Source organism: Pundamilia nyererei, unplaced genomic scaffold, assembly GCF_000239375.1.
Source record: "Pundamilia nyererei isolate P.nyererei 1_Seehausen unplaced genomic scaffold, PunNye1.0 scaffold00089, whole genome shotgun sequence".
Taxonomy (NCBI): Eukaryota; Metazoa; Chordata; class Actinopteri; order Cichliformes; family Cichlidae; genus Pundamilia; species Pundamilia nyererei.
In genome coordinates, this window is record NW_005187490.1 from 1270019 (window position 1) to 1292493 (window position 22475).

Here is a 22475-nt window from a genome sequence, read left to right on the forward strand (position 1 = left end):
TTTTTTGCGCTAGCTTACGTGGTTGCAGTGCTACTGGGATTTAAAAATAGTTACGCATAACAGAGCGTTCCCGCTCCGATCGGCTCTAAAGGGTTAAAGAACATGAAACTTTTGGCATCTCAAAATGTGACCATTACTAATTTAAGTTAACATGACATATTTTAACCTGTCATGACTCAAAATGTAAAAAAAAAAAAAAAAAAAAGCCTTACTCCTGAATATATGTAAACAGCTGGGAATCTTCACATACAACACAGAACCATTAAACAGATAAGAAAATCCATAAAATCAGGCAAAGGGGAAAATGGACACTCAGAAAATGGCATCTGAGCAAAGTTGATCCTCAGACTCTGATTTGTATCAGTTTTAAACTCACTGCACAATTAACACATTTATAATACCAAATTATATTCTGGGTATAGAAACTGATCTCATGTCAGTGTCTTAGGATAACTTTTGCTGCACAGCAAGAACCAACGGCAAAAACTCAAGCTCTGGTCCAGTACCAAACCAAATGCATCCTCCTTTCCCCCTCCGTACGTAGGATCCAACAGAGTATCCTGTCCTGTCTTTATGTAAACCTTTAGAAACTACTGTAATACAATGTGGATCACTGATGGAAGACTATGCAGATTTAAAGAAGAAAAACTTTTGAGGAACGTTTCAACTCAAACGGAGGGAAAGCCATAACAGAGGCAATGTTAGCATTGCCTACAATGGATGCATCTTTTGAGGTCTTAGACTAGAAGAAAGTCTTCTGCTGTTGTCTCTTGATCACCTGTTAAAGCCTCTATGACCCACTAGGGGGCGGTAAGCCCCTACTGCTTCCAAATGACCTGTAAAGCAAACACCACCAAAGCACAGGTGACAGACCACACAACTGGGCCAAAAACATGACCACCCCCACCCCACCACCACCACTATTTCAGGTGGGTTGTTTAAAAACTCCACCTTTATACACTTTTTAAAGAAAAACAAAAACAGCACAAAGCTCTCTGTACGTGTAACAAAAAACAAACAAAAAGATTCAATAAAACAAAAACAACCTCAGGTTATAATTATACACATAGACAAACTTTGCATTGAAGAATCAGTTTTCACTGACCGTTTCTCTGGACACGCTCCTCTATCCCCTGAGTGTTGTTATTCTGCACTCTCATTGGTGGAACTACCATTGTCCTGATGCCACGTGGGCTCCTGCCCTGCACAGTAGGCGAAGGTAGTGGCGCTACTACAGCAGCCAAAGACGGGTGGTTGTTGTGGTTACTGTTGTCAAGGTAACGATAGGAACTGTTGCCGCGAGGGGAAGTCGACGTGTCGGATGAGGGGGAGCCTTCCACTGTGTCACAGCCGCTCTCGTGACCATCATCCTCAGACATGCTGAACGGGAGGGGAGGGACAAACAAACATAAAGAAGATTCAAGCAACCGCTACTTAAAAGTGTTTTCAGTGTTTTTCTGTTGAGCAACTTTTTTTTTAGTTACTGAAGGATGTAAACTGCTACCTGTTGGCTCTCTTGCATGGTGAGACTGAAGGGCTGGACTGAAGAGAGTTGGAGGCAAACGAACTGGTGCTGAGGCTGCTGTCGGGGCTGCTCAGTGAGCACACTCTCTCCATAGACAAACTGGTGTTTCCGCAAGCCTCACACACACACTTCTCTTTGCACCTGAGGAGACGTTTTTAGATTTTTTTTTTAGTCTGAAACAGCCGAATTTAGAGGTAGTCTCTTGTATAATGCAGGGACTTTCACAGAATGTTGTACGTGAAGCTGACATGTTTTCCCTCATAAGCAGGGTGAGCTTGAACGAGTTCATTTTCCTGATTATACTCACTCATTCAGACGGCACCTCAGTGGTTGTTCCTCCCCACCCTCATCCTCTGCATCTGTCAGATCACTGTGGATGCTGATAACGCTGGGCGTGGGGCTCCCGTCAGTGCCGGCCATCAGAACCGCTACATCTCGCTGCCTGAGCAAGTCCGACTCTCTATTAGCGTTCGTCGCCACCTCTTTGAAGCAGCTCACTTCCTCCTCTGCATCATCATCGTCCTCATCTGTGTTTTGAACTTCTGGTTGCCTGGTTTCCACTAAAGGCACCTCCCTTTGAGGCTGCTCCCTTCCTGCCACTGCCTGTTCAACAGCATCAGCCATTTTGGGGGTCCGACATCCAGTGATGTGGACGTTGCTGGAGTGAGACAGGTTCCTTTAAACAGAATTATTTCATAAATGTTTAATATATCAGTGACAGAGAATCTAAAATCCAAAGACGTGCACAAGGAGCAGAAGCCAACCTGTTGTGACTGCGCCTGTTCCTTTTATTGGTTGGCTGTGGCCACACAACGTGAGCTATGCCAATGTTGATCGGCTGATGGGCCGAGAGCGCTGGCATCTGATTAGTCAGAAGAGGTTGTTTGATCACTGCGTTATAGTGGCTGTTGTGTGGACGCACTTTCCTGTTACAGATTTTAAGAGTAAAGGGTGAAAGAGAAACATGAAGCTCCATATTTCGGGTAAAAGCATAAAGAGAATAGAAAACATGCTGTGACATGATAAGAAAAACAGTTACAACTCATGACAAGAACTCCAGTAATGATATTTCAACCCTGCTTTGCACATAATTTGGTAATTCCCAAAATGAATCTTATCATTTTTGCACACATGCCAATAAAGAATTTGACAGAAAAATGTTGACCAGTGCAAGTCTTGCAAGCAGGGACTTTCCCCAGACTTTAAGTCTTTGTGACTCACCCCCAGTCGCTGATTCGCTGAGGTCCAGCTGTGGTGTCCTTGGTTAGGGAGGATGGTGGTGGTGGTGGTGGGTGAGAGGGAGGAGGCCCTACTGGAGTCATCTGCTGCCAGGCTGCTGGGACAAGGAGCTGCTGCCCCCGGTTAGACCAGGCCTGCTACAGGGACAAAGGAGTCAAATCATAGATGTTATGTAATCTTCTTTTGATCTCCATTGGCGTCAGAAGTGGTTTTTGAGGAACTTTTACTCAGTGACGCATCAGCAGTAGGGCGACGGGAGCTGAGAGTTACTCAGGGTGTGTCTGCCACTGCTTCTTTAACAGTTCAACTTATTGTTGCATGTACAGAGCTTACCTGAGCTATTACACCAGGCCTCACAGGTAAGGGTTGTATAGGAGGTGCCTGAGTTGCCATGGGGACAGAATAACCTGCTGGCTGATTAAGGTTGCCTTAAAAAAACAGAAAAATGTAATTAAATTAAACTGTTACACAATAACTAAATTTTTATGCCATTTTGGTAAAGTTACTTCTTAGAAAATATAAAATGAATGTTGTGTAACTGCCAAAAGAAGCTATGAACAGTCGATATACCTTGCATGGTTGGAGGACAAAGAAGGAGGGCAGGTGGGAATGAGTCACTGCACCCAAACTGACCATTTCCGGTTGTCAGAGCTATCCCCGGATGCAACACTGATGGAGCCGACTGGGTGATAGCCTGCTTCAGGTACGTGTACACAGAGGCAACGGCAGAGCAGAGAGCAGTGAGTGATAGACAGAAATCAGGTGAGAAGGTAGAGGAGAAGAGAGGAAATGAAAAGGAGAGGTGACAAAGAGACACAACAAAGGTTAGCCATGAAAAGAAGATAACGACAGCGGTGCCAGTGAAGTCAATGTGACAGAAATATTTAATCCAGTTTACTACAGTGATGCATTACAGCAACTTCAGGTCAACATTAAAGAATATGCCAACAGAAACAATATGTTAATTAATTGTACATGTTTAGAGGCATTTATGCACTTGCTGTGCTGAATGACAGACTAAACCTATTCCTAGCACATTCTCACCTGAGTGTGGATTGGTATGTTGCTGTAGCCCAGGAGGCCAGAGGAGGCAGTGGGAGCTAGAGGTGGCCTTGAGAAATGAATGGTGTTCTGGTTGAGAGCGTCAAAAACTGCATTGCTGGACCGAGTGTGGCACATGTCCATGATGCGGAAAGATGACTGCACACTGGTAAGGGTGACAAGGGAAGCTGTACGTTTGTGGTTCACGAGTACATACTGTATTTTTACCATGCCAGTGTGCTCTAAGTTAGACAGGAGAAAGGAAGCACACAGGAATGTGAAAATCAACACATCTTGTGAGCTGTCGTAGTCTTACTGGTTGCTGTGAGGGTAGTCCAGAAGATGAGTCATAGTGAGGAAGGGGTGACTGAGGACACTGGTGGGAACAGTCCTGTCTTCGGCATCGACCAAAAGCATGCTCTTAAGCAGAGACACAAACTCCCGCCTGTCTGCCTTCTCTGCTTGCATGTCAGCGTTATCAGGACTCAGCACCAAGTTCACCTAATTGACAGAGCAAGTCACAGCCACAAACTTAGGTTTAAATATATATTTTGTGAAGGTAAGACTTGTATTGTATTGTAAGGTGTTTTATTTGTGTCTGGTGTGGTTTGATTTGATCCAAGTGATTTGGTTTATAAAGACTCACGTGGGCTATGTCATCCAGACAGCTGAAGATGTACTTTCTGGCCTCTTTGGATTTAAGTCCTGTCTCTTTCTCATGCTCCTCTGTTGTCTGGAGGATGAACAGGAACATGAAGATAAATATTTCAGACACATAAATGTAATATGTTAAGACTTTTGTATAAGCAGGGGCTTGCATCTCTGTGTTTTGGAAATTATTACTGGATTTATTTCAGAGATGAGGGATGAAAGGTTAGAGTATTACATAGCAGGGAGAGCAAACTATACACGTCAGCATGCAAATCTGGACGCGCAACTTGTTCCAACTGAGTTTTGCTGGAAAGTACACGTACAGATAAACACTCGGCTTACATTCATTTAAACTGTATTTAAAGTCAGCTCAGCAGGTAGTCTAAACACAGTTTCACATTTCCTTCGGCTTTCCTCCGGGTTTGCCGGCTTTGTTCTGTTTGGAAAAGATCATGCAGCTGTTTCCTATTGGGAATGTACTGCCACTTCTTATTTTTCCCTGACTGCAAGGATCTTTCACTTGACTTTTTTCTAAAATTTTAATAAACAATTACTGACTTTTAATGACGTGTAGTTGGCAGGAAGAGGCAGACATTGTGTTTGTGTCATATATGTGTCTATTTTTGTAGGATCTGAATGCACATACTTTTAGTCTCCACGATGCATAGGGAGAATCTGATTCTTTGGAGAAGAAACGAGAGGTCTTGGTCCCCTTGTTGAGCAGCTGCTCGGGAGGCAGGCCTTGAGTCTGAGAGATGTACCGGATCTGAGCGGTGCAAGAAAGCAGACAGGACGCAGTGAGGAAGAGGCAGAGGAAGGAAGAGGAAGAAAATAACAGGAAAGTCACAATCAGTCACAACAACTTACACAATCACTGCATAAAACCACACCAACATGAGCATCATGAATGTAATGAATTTTACCCAGTTTCTATATTAGTTTAAATCAGCTGATGCAGTCTGCTTGTGTAAATATGTATATGACTATTCTTTAAAAAGAACATAAGGTAGACTGAAACACTTTCTCCAACATGTACCCCATAGTGCATGTTGGAGAAACCATTTTATTTATAACAATCTTCACCCACAAAATGTAATCAAAGGCTCAAATGTAAAGTGACAGATTCAAATGTTCTCAGTCCATGTGTAAGCAAGGATGGCCACATTTTACCCTTTCCCCCTCGCACTAACAAGTCCAAACTTTCTTTGTAGTTGACTGCAAGAAATCACAAAGTTTAACACAGCTGAATCATGTAATTTCACAATGTTTTTATTGGGATGTGTAGGCTTCTATCTGATGTTTATTTAATGAGCATGAAAATCCATTTCTATTTATCAGCCCATGCTTAATTTTACTAATTTGTGAGACATTTTAAAATGCCACTGAAGGTGGGATTACCTTCACAGTGTGATAACACAGAAGTAAACCATCTTGCCCAGATGTAGGCTGTCTTTTACCAAGATTGGTTGAGCTGACCCCCCAGGCTTGATTAAACATCTTAAATACTACGATACTCCAGAAATTCCATGAAAAACACAAATCCTACAGTAACAATTTTACAGTGTGTATGTGTGTACATGTCATGTCTACGGCCTAGAACAAATACACCGACTTGCCAGAGAGCACTGGACTGAGAACCTGCTGATGGTGCACTGAACGCCAACCACACTGTCTATGTGTGCACAAGTGTGTGTTATGTGTGCACGTGTGAGTGTGCGCACTTGTCTACCATCAGGCTTATGTTTATAAATACATTTTGCTGTGTAGAGTGGAACTGCAGTGAGCCTTGGCATAGGACAGCATGCTTTTCGGGACTCGATGTGCACGCGTGAGTGTGTGTCCTGGCATGGCCCTGTGATACAGAGCTGTCAAAGTTCAGCGGATGACTATCAGCTACTCTCTGACTGATGACAGTTCAAAGCATTAGCTGCTTCTAGAGGAACAAGGACCTCCAAAAACACTGAGGAACACACAATAAAGCAGGGACGATTTTAAAGAATCGATTGCTTGGTTTGGCAACCAAGCAATCGATTCTTTAAAAAAAAAAAACAAAAAAACAACTACGTTTGATTATTTGATGTTTGAAATTCATGTCAAAACACACAACGGTGTCCCACTTTTTTCCCTTCAAATTTCTAAACCCATGATGGCCTTCATTCTGGACCTCGATGAGTTGACTATGGTCAAATGCTGGATAATCCTGCACTAGTCTGTGAATGTGTTATGGGCCTGTTCCCATGCTCCCTCTCCCTTGCCCGGGGACTCCGTTTAGGGTCCCTGTTGTATAGTTTAGATCGCCCAACCCTGTGGGAAGATAATCACACACTGCCAGGAACAATTTCCTGATTCACTTAGTCCAGATTAGTATTAGGTGGACTTCATCAAGGATTTGTTGGACCACAGTCATAAAGCAGGAGAGAGATTGGGAAGCAACAACAAATGAAGATTTAACTGTGTAATAAAAATACTATCGTTAGGCTCCTGGGAAAACACAGCCAAGAATGAATTATACACACTAAATTTATTTTCTGCAAAAATTAGGTTTAATTTTATTTTCTCCACCTTATTCCGCCTTCATTTATGAAAGGTCTCCCTCTTCAGGCTTTCTGTCCTTGAGAGTGTGCATGTGTGTGCGCGCATTTGTGTGCGTGTGTGCGGGAGGGGAAAGTCACCTGGTCGTACTCCAGCGCTCCAGGGTAGAGAGGCCAACCCAAGAAGAGCTCAGCTATCACACATCCCAGCGACCACATGTCTATGGCCTCACAAAATGGCAGGCCCAAAATAATCTCTGGAGCCCTGCAGAGAGAAAAGAGAAAGAAAAGGTTACGCCTGGGAGTTGTTCACCAAGTATAATCACAAACAGGTCATACTGACACAACCCAGAGAACAACAAAATAAGTATGGATTGACAAGAGTGGAAAGGCTGGGACCGCTGCAGCTTTTGTTGGATGGAGCTCAAAAGAGGTTGAACAGGAATGTTTATGAGAACAAAAAGGTAAAACAGCTCAGCAGACACCAAGCATACACCCAGGGCATTAAAGACAGCCCAGGGACTAGTGGATGAGAAACTTGCACTTCTGGACTTGTCTGTTTAGTTGCATAATCAACCGTTACATTTAGAACACAATGAACTTTTCTGAAACTAAGACCGTTGTGGCAATGTGGGAAGACAGAACCATGAAAACCATTCAAGAAAAACAGATTATTGTAAGAACTTGGCACATAATTGTTATTTGTTTGGAACAATTTTCTGGTATTTCAGCAAAAAGATCTCTTATGGCTGGTACCCATTTTTAGCATCATTGATGACCAGAGATGGGCAGTAACGCGTTACTGTAATCCGATTACTTTTTTCAAGTAAGGAGTAAAGGGATTACTATTGCAAAAACGGTAATTAGATTACCGTTACTTTCCCGTAGGAACGCTGCGTTACTGCGTTACTAAAACCGTGATTTTTTGCGAGAATGTCTCATGACAGTGACGTTAGCAAGTGCGACGTTTGTGACAACAGCTGTGTGCAGATCAACAATGGATCATATATCAAGTGCGGGAGGGAGTATGAGCGTGCAGCGTTTAAAGCGTGGAAGTACTGAGCTTACTTTGAGTTTGATTCCATAAAAAGTGACAAAAACATTAGCGTCCATTAGCATTGTGCGTGGGAAGAAAACTTCTTTTTTCCACAAACCCCCCCCCCCCCCACTTCCAAGCAAGCACCGATTTTCCCTGGCATGTTTAACTAAGACATGGTTAAAAACTTTGTTTCAACAATGAATCTTTCTGTATTATACATAAGGAACATTATGAATACCACCATGCTGCCTGGCATATGACTGTCAAAAAGGAACCAGTTACCATGTTGTCAGCAGGATATTCTAAGAACTTAAACCAAATACTACATCCATATGACGTGCATTCATTCCGGCAACAAAAGAACTAAATCTCTTTCAAAGAATGGATTTTGCCACTTGCGCAATTTACTGGGTCTCATAATCTTGCAGTAGTTTCTTGAGCCGGTGGATGAAAACAATGCTCTATCAGGCCTGGACACAGCAGCTGAGAAACACTGCTGCAAACAGCAACCACTGCTGTGACGACCACAGGGAAAATGACTGTTGCCAAGCAACAACTGGACGCAGGACGATAATGTAACCGCATTACTGGGTGATAAATGGGGCCATCAGTCATCGCACTGTGCGTACATGTCTGTGAGAGTGTCTGCTTGTGTGTAGACACACAAACGCATATGTCAAGTTCATTTTTACAGAGCCCAGGCTTTCTGCCCTCCTTGGCTTGCAGGAAATTACACTTTGCCATTTCCCATTGCTCATTCAGGAGGAAGAAGTTCAGTTACGCAACACCAAAAAGAGCCTTGGGGTAGATGGCCTCAAACATTTACAGAACAGTCCTGTAGCAGGGAATAAGACGGTGATTGTGGGTTTCCTTGTTCTAAACATGCTTGAAGTGGTTGATTTTATCTGACAAACCAAAAACCAACCATTTTTCAAACAAACAGAAAGGCTAATAAAATACTTTTAAAATCTTTACTAAAATAATAATTAAAAAATGATTCATACTTATTAAAACAACAAATAAAAATAGATACATAATGTCCCTTGTTGAGAAACTGCAGTCATAAAATAAGACAATGCTGCTGGAGATTACAACCAGTGTATTATTCTGATGTAGGAAGAGGAAATAGTGGTTCTTGTTTTAACTGTCATCACACCCATGTGCTTCTGCTGTTTCCTTAAAGTCAAGAACAGATCACACGGCAGCAACTCAATGCATTTGGACACGTACACACAGTCAAGTTTAAACTGAGCACCAGAAAGGGGAAGAAAGCAGAGTTTAGTGACACTGAACGTAGCAGTGTCCCACAGCTGGTCTACTGGGATTTCCCCCAACACAGCCATCTCTAAGCTTTACAGAGAATGGTCTGAGAAGGACAAAGTACCCAGAAAAATGCTTTGTTATTAATCAACAGAGAAAAACTTCCAGACGGTTTCATGCTGATAGGAAGACAACAGTAACTTAAATAATCACTTGTGAAAATGTTGAATCAGATGGGCTACAATTTGTATGAACTCACCAAAAACATTGCTTTGTCTCCTGAAATCGTAATTTTTGCTGCAACATCTGCACAAGCAACATGAGAGTGTGGTGCCATCCTGCTTTGTATCAACAGGTCAGTCCAGTGGTGGTGTAATGCTGTGAAGGTTATTTTCTTAGCACACTTTGGGCCCTTTAGTACCAACTGAGCATGTGCAAATGTGTAAATGTCTACTTGGGTATTGTTGGAAACTATGTCAACAACATAACCATCTTCTGATAACTACTTCCAGCAGGATAATATGCCACGTCACACAGTTCAAATTGGTTTCTTGAACATAACAATGAGTTCACTGTACTCTAATGCCATCCACAGTCACCAGATCTCAATCCAATAGAGCACCTTTGGGATGTGGCGGAACAGGAGGTTCTCATAATAAATGTGCAACAGACAAATCGTCACCAACAACAGCTTGTTCAAACCATGCCACAAAAAACAAAACAAAAACAAAAAAAACAAAATCAAGGCAGTCCTGAAGGTAAAAGGGCATCTGTAAAGGTACCAGTAAGTAACTGAAAAGTCTTCGGTGACTGTGTCTATTCTTAGCTGCTATTAAATCTAGAGTCAGTAGTAATGATTTACAGTAATTATAAACTACCCAAGTGTTGATGCTTAAATGGTATGGTAAATGGGAAAGGCTCCACTACACCTGAAAGTGATTCCTCGAGGCTGACATTTTGAAACGGAAGAGTCAATCCCTCCAGTTTAGACAGTACAGCCCATGTTGGTAAGCTTCAACTGCACTTAAATTTTAGTCAGTATTAAGACCACTCTAGGGCTGCCACGATTAGTCGACTAGTCACGATTATGTCGACTATTAAAATTGTCGACGACTAATTTAATAGTCGACGCATCGTTTGAAGCTTTGTAAGATCACAAAGGACGCAGGAATGAGTAGTAGGATTTAAGAGTGTAATAACGGACTGAAACAGAAGATGGCAGCACTGCATGTACAAGGATGCCAGCTGCCGTTAAACCCCGAAGAAGAAGAAGCTGTGTCCCAGAATTCATAGCGCAGCCCAGCGCAGTTGTCAACAATGGCGGCAGCTAGTTAGTTTTAACTTTACTCTTATTATTCTTTCTGGGTCACAAAATAAACGTTTAACATATTTTCAGGCTTGAATGTAGCTGTGTAAACCTCAAATATCTGCTCAGTTTATCAAGACACCGCATATTTTCAAAAGCGCTCCGACGTTTTCGGAGACGTCTGTTACCCACTAGCTCGTTAGCTAGGCGGGGGCAAGGCTAACTAGAGCCGTGAGAACACCGGACTCCCGGCAAATCATTTTCAAACCCACCGCCGTCTTTCGCTAGTCAGGTTAAACATATATATAAGTCACTTAGATAACTTAAAAATGTTATTGTTTGGCTTTCTTTAGTATTTAATTTGTTCCTGAGTAAATTGGTTTGGCTGATATTAAAGTTATAGTTTTTGCACAGCTAAAACTGTCAAGCAGACAGCTGATTATCAGAAGTGTGAGACGCTGGAGAATATACTCCGGTGTCCTGTTATATTTTAGAAAGCAAGGAGTTTATTAAACTTCACCGAAACAATCTGCAAATTTCATTAAAAATTAATAAACTATCATCTTGTCTTTATTTTTAGTTAGCACAAACACTTCAAGCTGTAAGCTAATGATAGTTATATAAGACCAGATGCTGCTGGTGCAATAAGCTGTACGTCCAATGGATGATGATCTGATTAGTCGACTAATCGCAAAAATAATCGGTGACTAGTCGACTATCAAAATAATCGTTTGTGGCAGCCCTAGACCACTCATTCTGTCACTTTATCTAAGGAAGATACAAGATGCTATTCTCCACCAACTACACAAGCAAAAACTCAGTTCAGCTGTGCATTACAGGCCTATAGCAAAAATAAACAGTCCACATGCATATGGTCAAGGGAGAGATGGAGACACACAAAAATAAACCTGAAGAGAGGAGTGTGTATGTGCACATGCATGTGTTGTTGTTGCCCCCCAGAGCAATAGCGGCAGCCTTCCAGATCTATAAAAGCTCATCACACAACACACAGCTGACACTCCCGCACACACACGCACACACCCACAGGTGTTTGGCAGGCAAACCAGGTTCCAGAACTAACTAGTCTCACTAGAAAGCAGCAGCTACGACACGAATAAACAGTGCATACAGTATGGCAACACACTGCTGCGGTGTTCAGAGAACAGAAATAACTATGGACACACACACACACACTCACTCTCTCTGGACACGTGTTTAATTGATGTTGATGTGATGGGTCTTGGTACAGGACACGTGAACCCTGTGCTTGAACAAACTGCAAGCAGAGCTGATTCATCATGATTACATATCAAACAACGGCAGCATTTCATGTTGCAGGAAACACGTCAACCAGAGCAGCAACATTTGAAGCATGTCTTTGCTTTCTGTTGCATTTTCAAAATGTTTGTAACAATTCCTTAAGACTAACTGATCTTTGCTTCTAATTTGTAAAAAAATAAAATAAAAACCCCAAACAAACAAACTTGTAAGTAATATGAAGGCGACTCAATGAGTTCTCAGGCCACAACTTTACAAAAATGGATGCATGCCTGTCATTCATTTGTGACAACAACTAACACATGCCAACAGATTTTTGCTACTTCCTCCTTCCATCAAGCATCTACAAGGCCATATTTGTGATACATGCACACGCACACTTAAGGCCATACTACTCACACAGTTGCTTTATCCTACCTAGTGACAATATGTACACAATTTCTGCACAAATGTGTGGATTGGTGGGGAGGAAATTACCCGACGCTGGTCAGATCTTGGACTAAAAAAAGTTGGCTCAAACAAAACTGACAATGAGGTGATCTGTGGCCAATCCAGTACACTGTGTACTACACCAAATGTCAGCAGCACAGAGGTTGCTAGAGGGAAAGCTAATGCAGTGTAAAATAAGCAAATGAGCAAAGTGACAGCAGCTTTGAGGCATTTCACTTTAGCTACACCAAGTTTTTATTTGTATTTTGTAGGAGTTTTTTAAACTGCAAAACTGCAGCCAAATAAGCTGACATGACTGACTGGTACTCGACATAAGCAGATATCATCAGCCATGGTAAAGGTGTGGTGACTTTATGGCAGACTACATTACAGGATTAGTAAGGAGGAACAACTAACAAATAAAATGACAATTATATTATTTAGTCATCCAGATCAGCCTCAGATATATTGAATATCGTCTCAATGGCAGCTACCTGACATTTATTCACCTGTTCACATGATTACATTTCACTGCTTTGTAGAATGTAACCACTATCATTGTTTTACTTCATTAGCATTTAAACACCACAATAATTTTCACTTAGATTTTGTTTATTATCTACACAAACTGCATTTGTATGCGGCTGATTATTATAACATTCACACTAACACAGTAGCCAGTGTTTATAATAATATCAATAGCCATAACAACAAAACTGATCTTATTAGCTTATTAGAAATATAGTGTAACAGTTTAATTGTGTTTAAGTGTAGCTCTGGACACACCAGTTTCAGATTTTTGTACAAACAGCTGCTTCACCACACAGTAGCATAAATAATCCATCTGGAGTCCCCAGAAAAATCAATAAGCTTGCCACACAGACACACAGCTACGCAGATTAGGTGTGTATACTATCATATCATATAATACAATACAGGTGTACAATTTTACGTGATAAAAAACTGACATATCACGAAATCAGTGTTATAGAGATGCCGTGTGTTTACATTCCCTAGTATCCACAGAATGTGATAAGCCCAGACATGTCAAAACGATGATTTAATACTGAAAAAGGCAGCTACTTAGACAACCTCTAACAAAGCACAGTACGTTGCAAAATATGCAAGAAAGCCGTTACTGCTAAAGGAAGACACAACAAATTAGTTTCAACGAAGACTAGAGATGCTGGCACCTGGTGATGCGAAACCCAAAAGTAAAGAAATCACTTAAAGCATTGCTGGAGTTGGCAGTCCATATAACAGGAAGTGGAAACGGTGGACGGAAATGACTGGTTATGTGGTGGCAAAGGCAGGGCTTTAAGCAGCTAGTTAAAAAAATCCCAACTCAAGATTCCCAGGTACAAAATGTTTTTTAGGTTCAGTTTTATTATGTGACAATATTGAGCAGGCTGCATAAGAGCTACAAAGTTAAGTTAGTTACTTAACAGTAACTAAGTCAGTTAAGTACGTTTGTTTTTATTTCTATAGCATCAGAAGTAGGGCTGCACGATTAATCGTTAGAAAATCGCGATCTCGATTCATACGTATGTGCGATCTCATTTCCAAATGACAACGATTTAAAAAACAAAAAAAACAAAAAACACAACAAAAAAAACAACAGACGACGATTGTACCGCATTTTGATCTGGGACGTAATCTGCATGAAAACAAGCGCTCACTCTTCCTGCTCAACAAATGACAAGGGCGGAGCCTTATACCACGTGATACAGAAGCTGTGCGATGCTAAAATTTGCAGGGAAAAAACAACGGAGAGCACGTCAGGGATGACGAGAAAGTGACAGGAGAAAATCCGTCCCGGTCAACCACCCAAACATCAATAACGGGAACCTTATACAGCGCTTCCCTATACACATCGAACTCCCGCAGGCACAAAGAAATTACGGAGGCTATCACTTATCACCTGACCAAAGATACGGCTCCCATCAACACTGTGCAAAACGAGGGATTTAGGAAAATGATCAACACCCTAGACAAACGCTACACAGTGCCGTCCCGCAACTATTTTTTTATTGTTGCACTACCTGCTCTATACACGCAGTGTCGAGCAACGGTGGAGACGGAATTTCAAGCAGTACAACATTTTGCGGCAACAACAAAACGTGAGATATTTGTTGTTTTTATGTTTATTTATTGTTTTTATGTTCAGTCTCAACTGTTACGAAGTTGATGTGCAGTTAATAAGTGCAATAAATATTTATCATGGAAAAGAAAATCGTGAGAGAATCGTGATCTCAATTCTAAGCAAAAAAATCGTGATTCTCATTTTATGCAAAATCGTGCAGCCCTAATCAGAAGTATCATCACAAAATTCCTTCAAATATCTTAATACAACTTTGAGTCTATGCTACACAATCCTAACGCAGATGTGTGTACACATAAGCACATACACACAAAAACAAGCGCACACAGGTGAAAAAGGGGTCAGTATATAAAAAGAGAAGTGCAGGTAAATTAGGAACCAGCAAACAAGAGACAGGGAATGTATTTAATGTTTTATCATATACATACACTTAATGTGAGTATCATATATTATTCACTCAAAGTACAAGAAACGTATCATGGAATCAGGTATGGACTTCACTGGCAGGTTTCCCTGCAGACTAAATGTCAGTTAGGAAACATGATACCAAACATGGTTACAACTGATTTCCACAGTTTTACTTCCACAGAGAACGGCAAATAAAAAAAACCCAACAACAACAACAAAAAAGTCATCTTCTAGCCCTACTTTGTAAAACTGTGCCAACGTGGGTGAGGCAGCAACTTAACTCAACATATGGGTACTGCATTTTGAAAAGAAGCTCAAGATCTGCCTAGGACTCTTGTCAAATTAGACCTCGACAAAGACACATCTGAATATCTACATGTACAAGATGTACGACACTAGGCGCCAAAGTAAAACATCACTTCAGTGGCAAAGACATCACACCTAGCTTAAGGAAGGCTACACACCCTGCCCCGATCTGTAACTGTGTTAAGATGATAGCCGTCTTTACTTCTACCTGAGCTGCTTAGCTGAATTATTCACATAGCCCAATGCTCCATTTTCACTGTGGGAGGTGGTTTTACGTCAACAACCCCCACAGCACAGAACAGGCCCTGCTGTGTCATGCTACTATGGCAACATCACATAAGCACATGATGAGCACAAATGTTTCAGCTACAACTTTCTAGTTACAGAGCAAGGCTTAGGGGAAATCAATAAAGTTCAAGTTCATACCATCACCCTCTCAACTCAAGCATGGTGCTCACTACCAGATAAACCCAAACTATGTTGACATATTGCGCCTTTGACGCCGACAGTGAAAGATGAAATAAAATGTACACACTCACAAATTATGTAAAATGGATGTGATAATCTTTATAAGAATATAATTTCCGATCCTATAAAGTCTATCCAACTTGAATGCATATTCCTTTACAGGCTTTTGAACATGCAAACAGGAGGATCAAAAAACCCAACCTTTAATTACTGGACATGCTACCACTTGAACCACAGATTACCCAGTGAGTCATAAGTTTTTGTTTAATTACCAACGCAATTAGCAGCAGCATCCAAAAGGAAGTTCACCATAAATTTACACAAACATTGCTAATAATGGCCCAATATAATATCTCAAATCACAATAATCTTATTACATAAGCTAGTCACAAAAGGCCCTAACTTTACATTTAAGAAAATGTACTTATACAAGCAGTTATGGCTATGCTATTTGTCTGCCCTCACTTTGACATTAGGTGATATGTGAATGCCTTGAAACTAAGTTCTTTTCAGTGAGTGTCTAATGTGATTTATGGTCAGTGCTCTCAAGACTAGAACTAGACAAAACACCAATCTGTTCATTTTTTTGTGGATAAATATAGACTCTTTGTCATGCCAGTAAACACCAGGAACAAAACATTCATACTGGGCCTCATTAAAATGACCTCAGTTTTACTGCCATTTTCAGGGTTTCTTTGTGTTTTAAAAATCTGAATTCTCATCAAAGCCACACTGTTGGCAATGCCATTATCCATGGTGCTGGAAAATCCAGGGAAAACCCAAAAACATTAAGCAAAAAAGCAGAAAAAAGAAAAATCCACCCAACCACTGTGGTGAGGCTGTATCTATTAAGAGCTTCGCTATGGTAACAATACAGCACAGGCATTATGTAACATGAGCATGGGAGATGATACACTATATCCTTCAAACCACTCTCCACATAACCTCACTTACAAACAACGTAACACTCGCACAGAGTGAGCTGACTCATTGAACTGGGTCTTGTATAACAGCAATAAGAAGCAACAGCTACTTTCATCTGCTCCACACGTATAGGAAACAAAATGCACTGCAAAATATTATTATGACATCTCAGTTTGAATACAGACAATTCCCCCAACCAAGCTGAAAACATACATGCTTACCAGTGCACACTGCACGTGCAGTACCAGCTATCATCATGGCTAAGCCAACTCCTCCTCACACAAACCCACAATGGAAAGCAGGTGGGATATACAGCAAGAGAAGAAAGCCATGAAGTACTGGTTTATTTAAAAATAAGACTGTGTCTGGAGTCAGCATATTCTTTCAGCCATACACCACCAGCTAAGATAAAGGTCAAGTTAAAAGGTACAAAATCTCAACATACAAACGTTGAATACTCAGCAAAGCCCCTCTGTGACATTCATGTGGCATTATTGTCAGGCATGTTAGGGCACATTTTATATCCAGGCTCAACAGCTGTTCTATAGACAGGGGCACCACATAGGAACACACCCAGACACACACAGGAATGTCTGAATGTTTTTTCCTGGATCTAAATGTGGGTTTTCACATACCACATTCTTCACTGGCCTGAGTGACCTCTCTGAAATCCACCAGCAGCCCATTTTAACTGCACTATGATCTCACTTTTGCTGCTTCGAGATGAAACACACACACACACACGTTCTCCACAGTTAAACAGGTCAAATGAGGAGCAAATCCTTTATGTTATGTAACAGCTGTAGCTCCACACTAAACCTCAGCTCTGGTAGAGGAGGGGGCTGGGGAGTGGCTAGATTTATCTAAAATAGAGAAGTTGCACAAAGCCATTGGTGGAATGTTTGTGCTCTAAGGCTCAGTTTTACATTCACACAAGTTTCTTCACCTCAGGAAACCCAGACTTATGTATCCCCATTTCAACACCACTACCAGAAACACTTTTGAAATAACTGATAATGTGCTACGTTCCTTACAGGGCAATAAAATCAGAACTGCAGAGAGTGTACTGTTGGGTGTGTGTGCTCCATTAGCTGCTGGCATACCCCTTATCCCAGCAGCCTCTGAAGAATTGCACAATGAAGAGTTTGCAACAGTTCACCCGACCCAAATGACCTGCTTGCTGAAACTTGCTAGTTGGAGCTGTGATGAATAAAATTGCCAGCGTTCTGTCCCGTGATTAGCAAAAAGCAAATAATTTTGCTTTGGAAACAAGCTTGGATATCATTATACGTGTCACAAACAAGCCTACGAGTCCACAATGAGACGGCTATATACCAAAGAGAGACAAGGTTGTTTTTTTAGTCGACCTTGTGGTCTACTTTGTTTTTAAGTACAGAAAGTCCTAAATTTATTGTGTCATAATGCGAGCATATAAGCTTACAGCTTAACAATTTAATTAAGTTCTACATTTCAGTTCAACAATGCGTCCTGAGGTTGGGAAAGCTGTTTCATAAGCACGTTCTTGCTTTCACAGAGGCCAGAAAGACAAGCCAAATATTTCATGACGCTGTTCCTCATATAAACATTTCAGTTCCTCTGCACATTATGCAAGATCAGCCAAGTTAAGGGCGTGATGCACTGAGAACTACTCAGATGTACATCCAGGCATGTACATAAAAAATGCATACAAATACAGAAGGGGGAAAAAACAGCTCCCAAGACATGTCAATGAACTCCCAATGAGAGTGTGCAGGTTGTTACAGACCACGTCATTTTACATAACAGAGAAGGCCTAAACACACAATGCTCAGGCAAGACCTCACTAAGCCCTGTGAGAAACGGGGAGAAACACACAAACAACCATTACCCATGGGAATAAGTCAAATCACTGTGCTAGCATGTTATGAAGACAAATACCATGACATTTCACCTCGTGACATATCTGATCTTCCTAAAAATATTCTACCATGTGAAGCTTATTCTGAACACTTTGTACTACTGGAAACCAGCTAGGTTCAGTCTGATGCATGCACTGATTGGTTTTTTTAAACATATTTAGGGGCCTTTTTGACAAATGTGAGTCCTATTCAAATTTTTTAAAAGCCCATAATTACAGTAAAACTAAAACTTTAATTGTCACATTACAGGAAATAAAAATGTTTACCATAAACATTTATCTCAAAATTAAACATCATGCTTCTCTTATGATATGGTAACTGATAACGCTGCATTAAAACTACAGGGAGTAGTGAAGGCTGCATTCTGATCTACAATAACAAAGCAAGTTTACACAGCAAATTATTTTAGAACAGCTTCAAAATGTCTTTCAAAGTATGAACAGGAATGCCTATCATATCACGCCACACCCACTGGTGAATGACTCCCATGAGTCTTGATGAATGATTCAGAATTGAGTGAAAGCACTCACCTGTAGTATCTGGACTGCAGATAAGTGGAACAGACAGCCTTGGAGACATGGCTGGCTGAGCCAAAATCAATGACTTTGACTCTGTAGGGCTGTCTGGAGGGGTCAACCAGCATGATGTTCTCTGGCTTCAGGTCAGCGTGAATCAAACCCAAAGACTTGAGCTTCTTTAGGGCTGTTGCCACCTGCAGGAATTAACACAAATACAAAATATGATTCAAAATGGTGCTCTGCATTTTTTTTTAGCCCATTAAAAACTAGGTGTGCCAGCTCTAAAAGCATCATCATACAATATGTCCTGTATATTATGGGTTTCTATGGCAGAAAAGAAAAGTTTGTTTTACCTGCTGCAGAATAGGCCTGATGATTTTGAGTGGCAGTGGGCTGAACTTGTTCTGTTTAAGAAAGTCATACAGATTTTGCTCCAACATCTCAAACACCAGGCAGGTGTGGCTGCGGTGCTGGAAGCACTCCAAAGCACGCACCACATTGTGCTCCTCTGCATTCTCACTGCTCAACCGTGCCAATATCTCAACCTGGAACAAAAGGAAATAACATAGGCTCAGACTATCAGCTGTTAAAAGATTATGGGAGAGAGAGGAAAAAAAGGCAAATTGAACCGTTTCTGTTGTTCGCTTTTGGTGTGATGCTGCAACAAAACTGTGGGCATGCACAGAGTAACACAGCAGCAGATTTCAGCTAACACACTAACAACAGACAGTAATTCACAGTTCCTCACCTCAATCTGTCCCTGACGTGCATAAGACGGATGGTTCTTCAGTATTTTAACAGCCACCACTTCACTCGTTCCCCTCTTCCAACACTTTACCACCTGGCCAAAGGTGCCACGACCCAGAAACTCCAAAACCTCGTAGCTGTTCTTCTGGGAACACAGAACCTCATGCTGAACTAACTGGTAGTCACCATCTCCTGACCCAGCTCTAGTCACTGTAGCTCCAGCCACTGCCTCGTTACTGCCATTTGGCCTGATTTCAGATCCATCCACCCTGATTCCAATGTCTGTCACACCTTCCACCCTGTTGTGTTGAGCAGGCATCCCTCCACCTCCTAATCTGACAGTGTCTGCAAAGTTCCCAGTGTTGGTTTGCAACATGGCCACCGGAGGAGGAAGTGAAGGCAGAGCAGATACCTCCTCCACTATCTGCATGGTTCCGACACAGTTGTTTCCCTGCAGTTGTTCTCCACTTTCACCTGTCTTCTTTTCACATTTCTGGATGGCAGCTGTGTCTAAAAGTTTGGTGTATCCTCCTGGCCTCGGTACTCTTCTGTTTCTACCACCGTCCTCTTGCGTTCTGATACAGGCCCTACTCAGCAGCCCACAGTCCAGGCCTCCTCCTGCTGGAGTACCACCACTGTCCCTATAAAGCCTCACTTCCTGTGGGCCTCTGCCTCTGCTCTGGCAAAGAGACTGCTGATCCTGGGTCCGAGTTGGACCTTCTCCTAGGTTCTCTTCACTCTGTATTCCTGCAGTCTGCAATGCCCACAGCCCCCCTTCTCCGAGCTGTATTCCTGCGTGCAGTCTCCCTGAATCAGCCCCGACTGAGGATGGGACAACGTTGTTGGGATATGCAATACCGTAGTTGACTCCGATCACATAGGTTTTGGGTGGTGGTCGGTGCTGAAAGGCTCTGCTGGTGTTATTACTGCGGTGGGGTTCACCTATATGTCTGCTGGTACCACTACTGCTGGTTCCTAAGGCACTTGTTTGAGCTGAGTGCATCTGTGATGGGTAGACCAAGACTTGTGAGGCCATACCTAAAGAACAGAAACACAAGCCACATTAATCATTTAAAGCATGGCAAAACAAACTCACACCAAAATGCTACATTCAAAAAAAAAGTAAAGAGTAGAACCAAAGTTTTTTCTTCTCCTTCACCATTCTCTCGAGCCAAGATTTTAAACAAAAAGAAAAAAAAAAACACCAAAGGACACCAGAGCAAATACACTCATCATTAACTCATCATTTCACCATTACAGGAAAGGGGAACTGGCCTCCTGTAATGAGAGATGGGGGAAGCCCGCTGCATCTCTGGCCTGTCTCTGCATGCTATACTCAAGGGTCAGTTTCACACAAGCAGAACCACACTGCAAGCAGTACTGGAGGGGAAAATAATCCACCATAAAGGCACGATGAGTTATCAACCAGTGACATTTTACAAATATGGCAATGATACTGAAGGAACAGTGCTTATTTAGATTAGCATCAAAACCAAAATCAGAAGTAACACCATCTGTAAGAGAGGACGCTGAACTGTAGTAGCTACTGCTTTACTTTATGGCCTTTGCAATGCTGTAGTCCAAATGATCTAACAACGATTCTTTGATTAAGGCACACCTCACTCCCAAATCCTAGAAGCATATTAGACCAAAACATGCATTAAAGAAACTTACACAATCTTCATGTCAAGCACTCACTTTTCTATTCAGTGCTTTCTACTTTAGGTAGTTGTCTATTACTGATGTTCATGTATTAATGGAAACATTTGTTCAGCATACAATGTGATCTTTGCTGTAAAAATGTAAGAGATCACATTTCTAAAGTCAGAACACTGTGGTAGCACACCAGGCGTATACTAGCTAAAGTGTGATAACGTGGTTAGAAACCAATGTGACACAATGTGGGGGTCATGATAACTGTGTATTGATAGTATTAAAGTATTAAATATTCATGTCATGCCTATAGCACAAATAGGCTTTCTCAAACTGTTTTTATGCTTTTGTAGAGTTACAGTTAGACTCATCACCTCCATCCACTCGGATTTCAATTTTAATTTCCCAAAACAAACGACAACAAACACATTCAGTTATAGAGCCAACTAAAAGAATACAGACTTTTTTTCTTAAAGATTTTGTACAGATATCTTTTTTGGTGTGTTTCTTTTTTACCAAAATAATTGTGGAGTGAAAATTTAATACTGTGATAGCCCTGGAGCACAATCTACAATGTTTATTAATGTTAGATGCTTTGTTGAATTGGATTACATGTTTTAATAAATCACAAATGACACTGACGTTATAGACCAAGGTTTAGGCCAGTTTTCTCAGCTGACAGTTCAAATCAAATTCAAATTAGATGTAGGCCTATTCAAACAACATGGATGTGTATTCAATGTTCACAAAAAGACAGAAAGGCAGTATAATTTTATGGAAATCTAAAGCATAAATTTCACTGATGGTTTTTATTGGGTAACTGAATTTATAAGAGATGGGGTATGGGCAGGAGGCTTTTTTGGGGGGAAAAAAAAACTTTCAGCAAAGTGTAATTCAAGTTGTCTTGATAGGATTAGGACTGTTCCATGACCACTGGGCTCTGACCAGCCAGTATCAGGTTTCTTTTAGACTAGATCAGGTGAGCAAGGACTAGATCAGGCGAGCAAGGACTAACTGGTGGAGAAGTGGAATAAGAAGAGGGTCTCACCACACTGAGTGGGGTTGAAATCAACCAGGTAAGACTACTGTGGCTTGATCAGTTTTTATATCTGAAAACAAACAGCAATCTTTTAATTAATCCTTTATTTTCTCT

General features: G+C 41.4%; 1 protein-coding gene across 1 annotated transcript in view; it reads right to left on the bottom strand.

Annotated features, from left to right (window-relative positions):
* hipk3a (homeodomain interacting protein kinase 3a) overlaps positions 1-22475 on the bottom strand; it is a 28355-nt gene that overhangs the window by 3534 nt on the left and 2346 nt on the right. The window contains exons 2-17 of the mRNA XM_005739154.2: positions 19671-20707; positions 19276-19467; positions 18935-19116; positions 7129-7252; positions 5103-5222; positions 4452-4538; positions 4122-4306; positions 3809-3971; positions 3335-3458; positions 3098-3192; positions 2747-2901; positions 2290-2451; positions 1833-2201; positions 1505-1666; positions 1106-1380; positions 802-836 (exon numbers count right to left, since the gene is read on the bottom strand). Coding sequence (XP_005739211.1) covers positions 802-836; positions 1106-1380; positions 1505-1666; positions 1833-2201; positions 2290-2451; positions 2747-2901; positions 3098-3192; positions 3335-3458; positions 3809-3971; positions 4122-4306; positions 4452-4538; positions 5103-5222; positions 7129-7252; positions 18935-19116; positions 19276-19467; positions 19671-20705 — 3465 coding nt within the window. The 5' untranslated portion in view covers positions 20706-20707. The remainder of the gene's footprint in view (positions 1-801; positions 837-1105; positions 1381-1504; positions 1667-1832; positions 2202-2289; positions 2452-2746; positions 2902-3097; positions 3193-3334; positions 3459-3808; positions 3972-4121; positions 4307-4451; positions 4539-5102; positions 5223-7128; positions 7253-18934; positions 19117-19275; positions 19468-19670; positions 20708-22475) is intronic.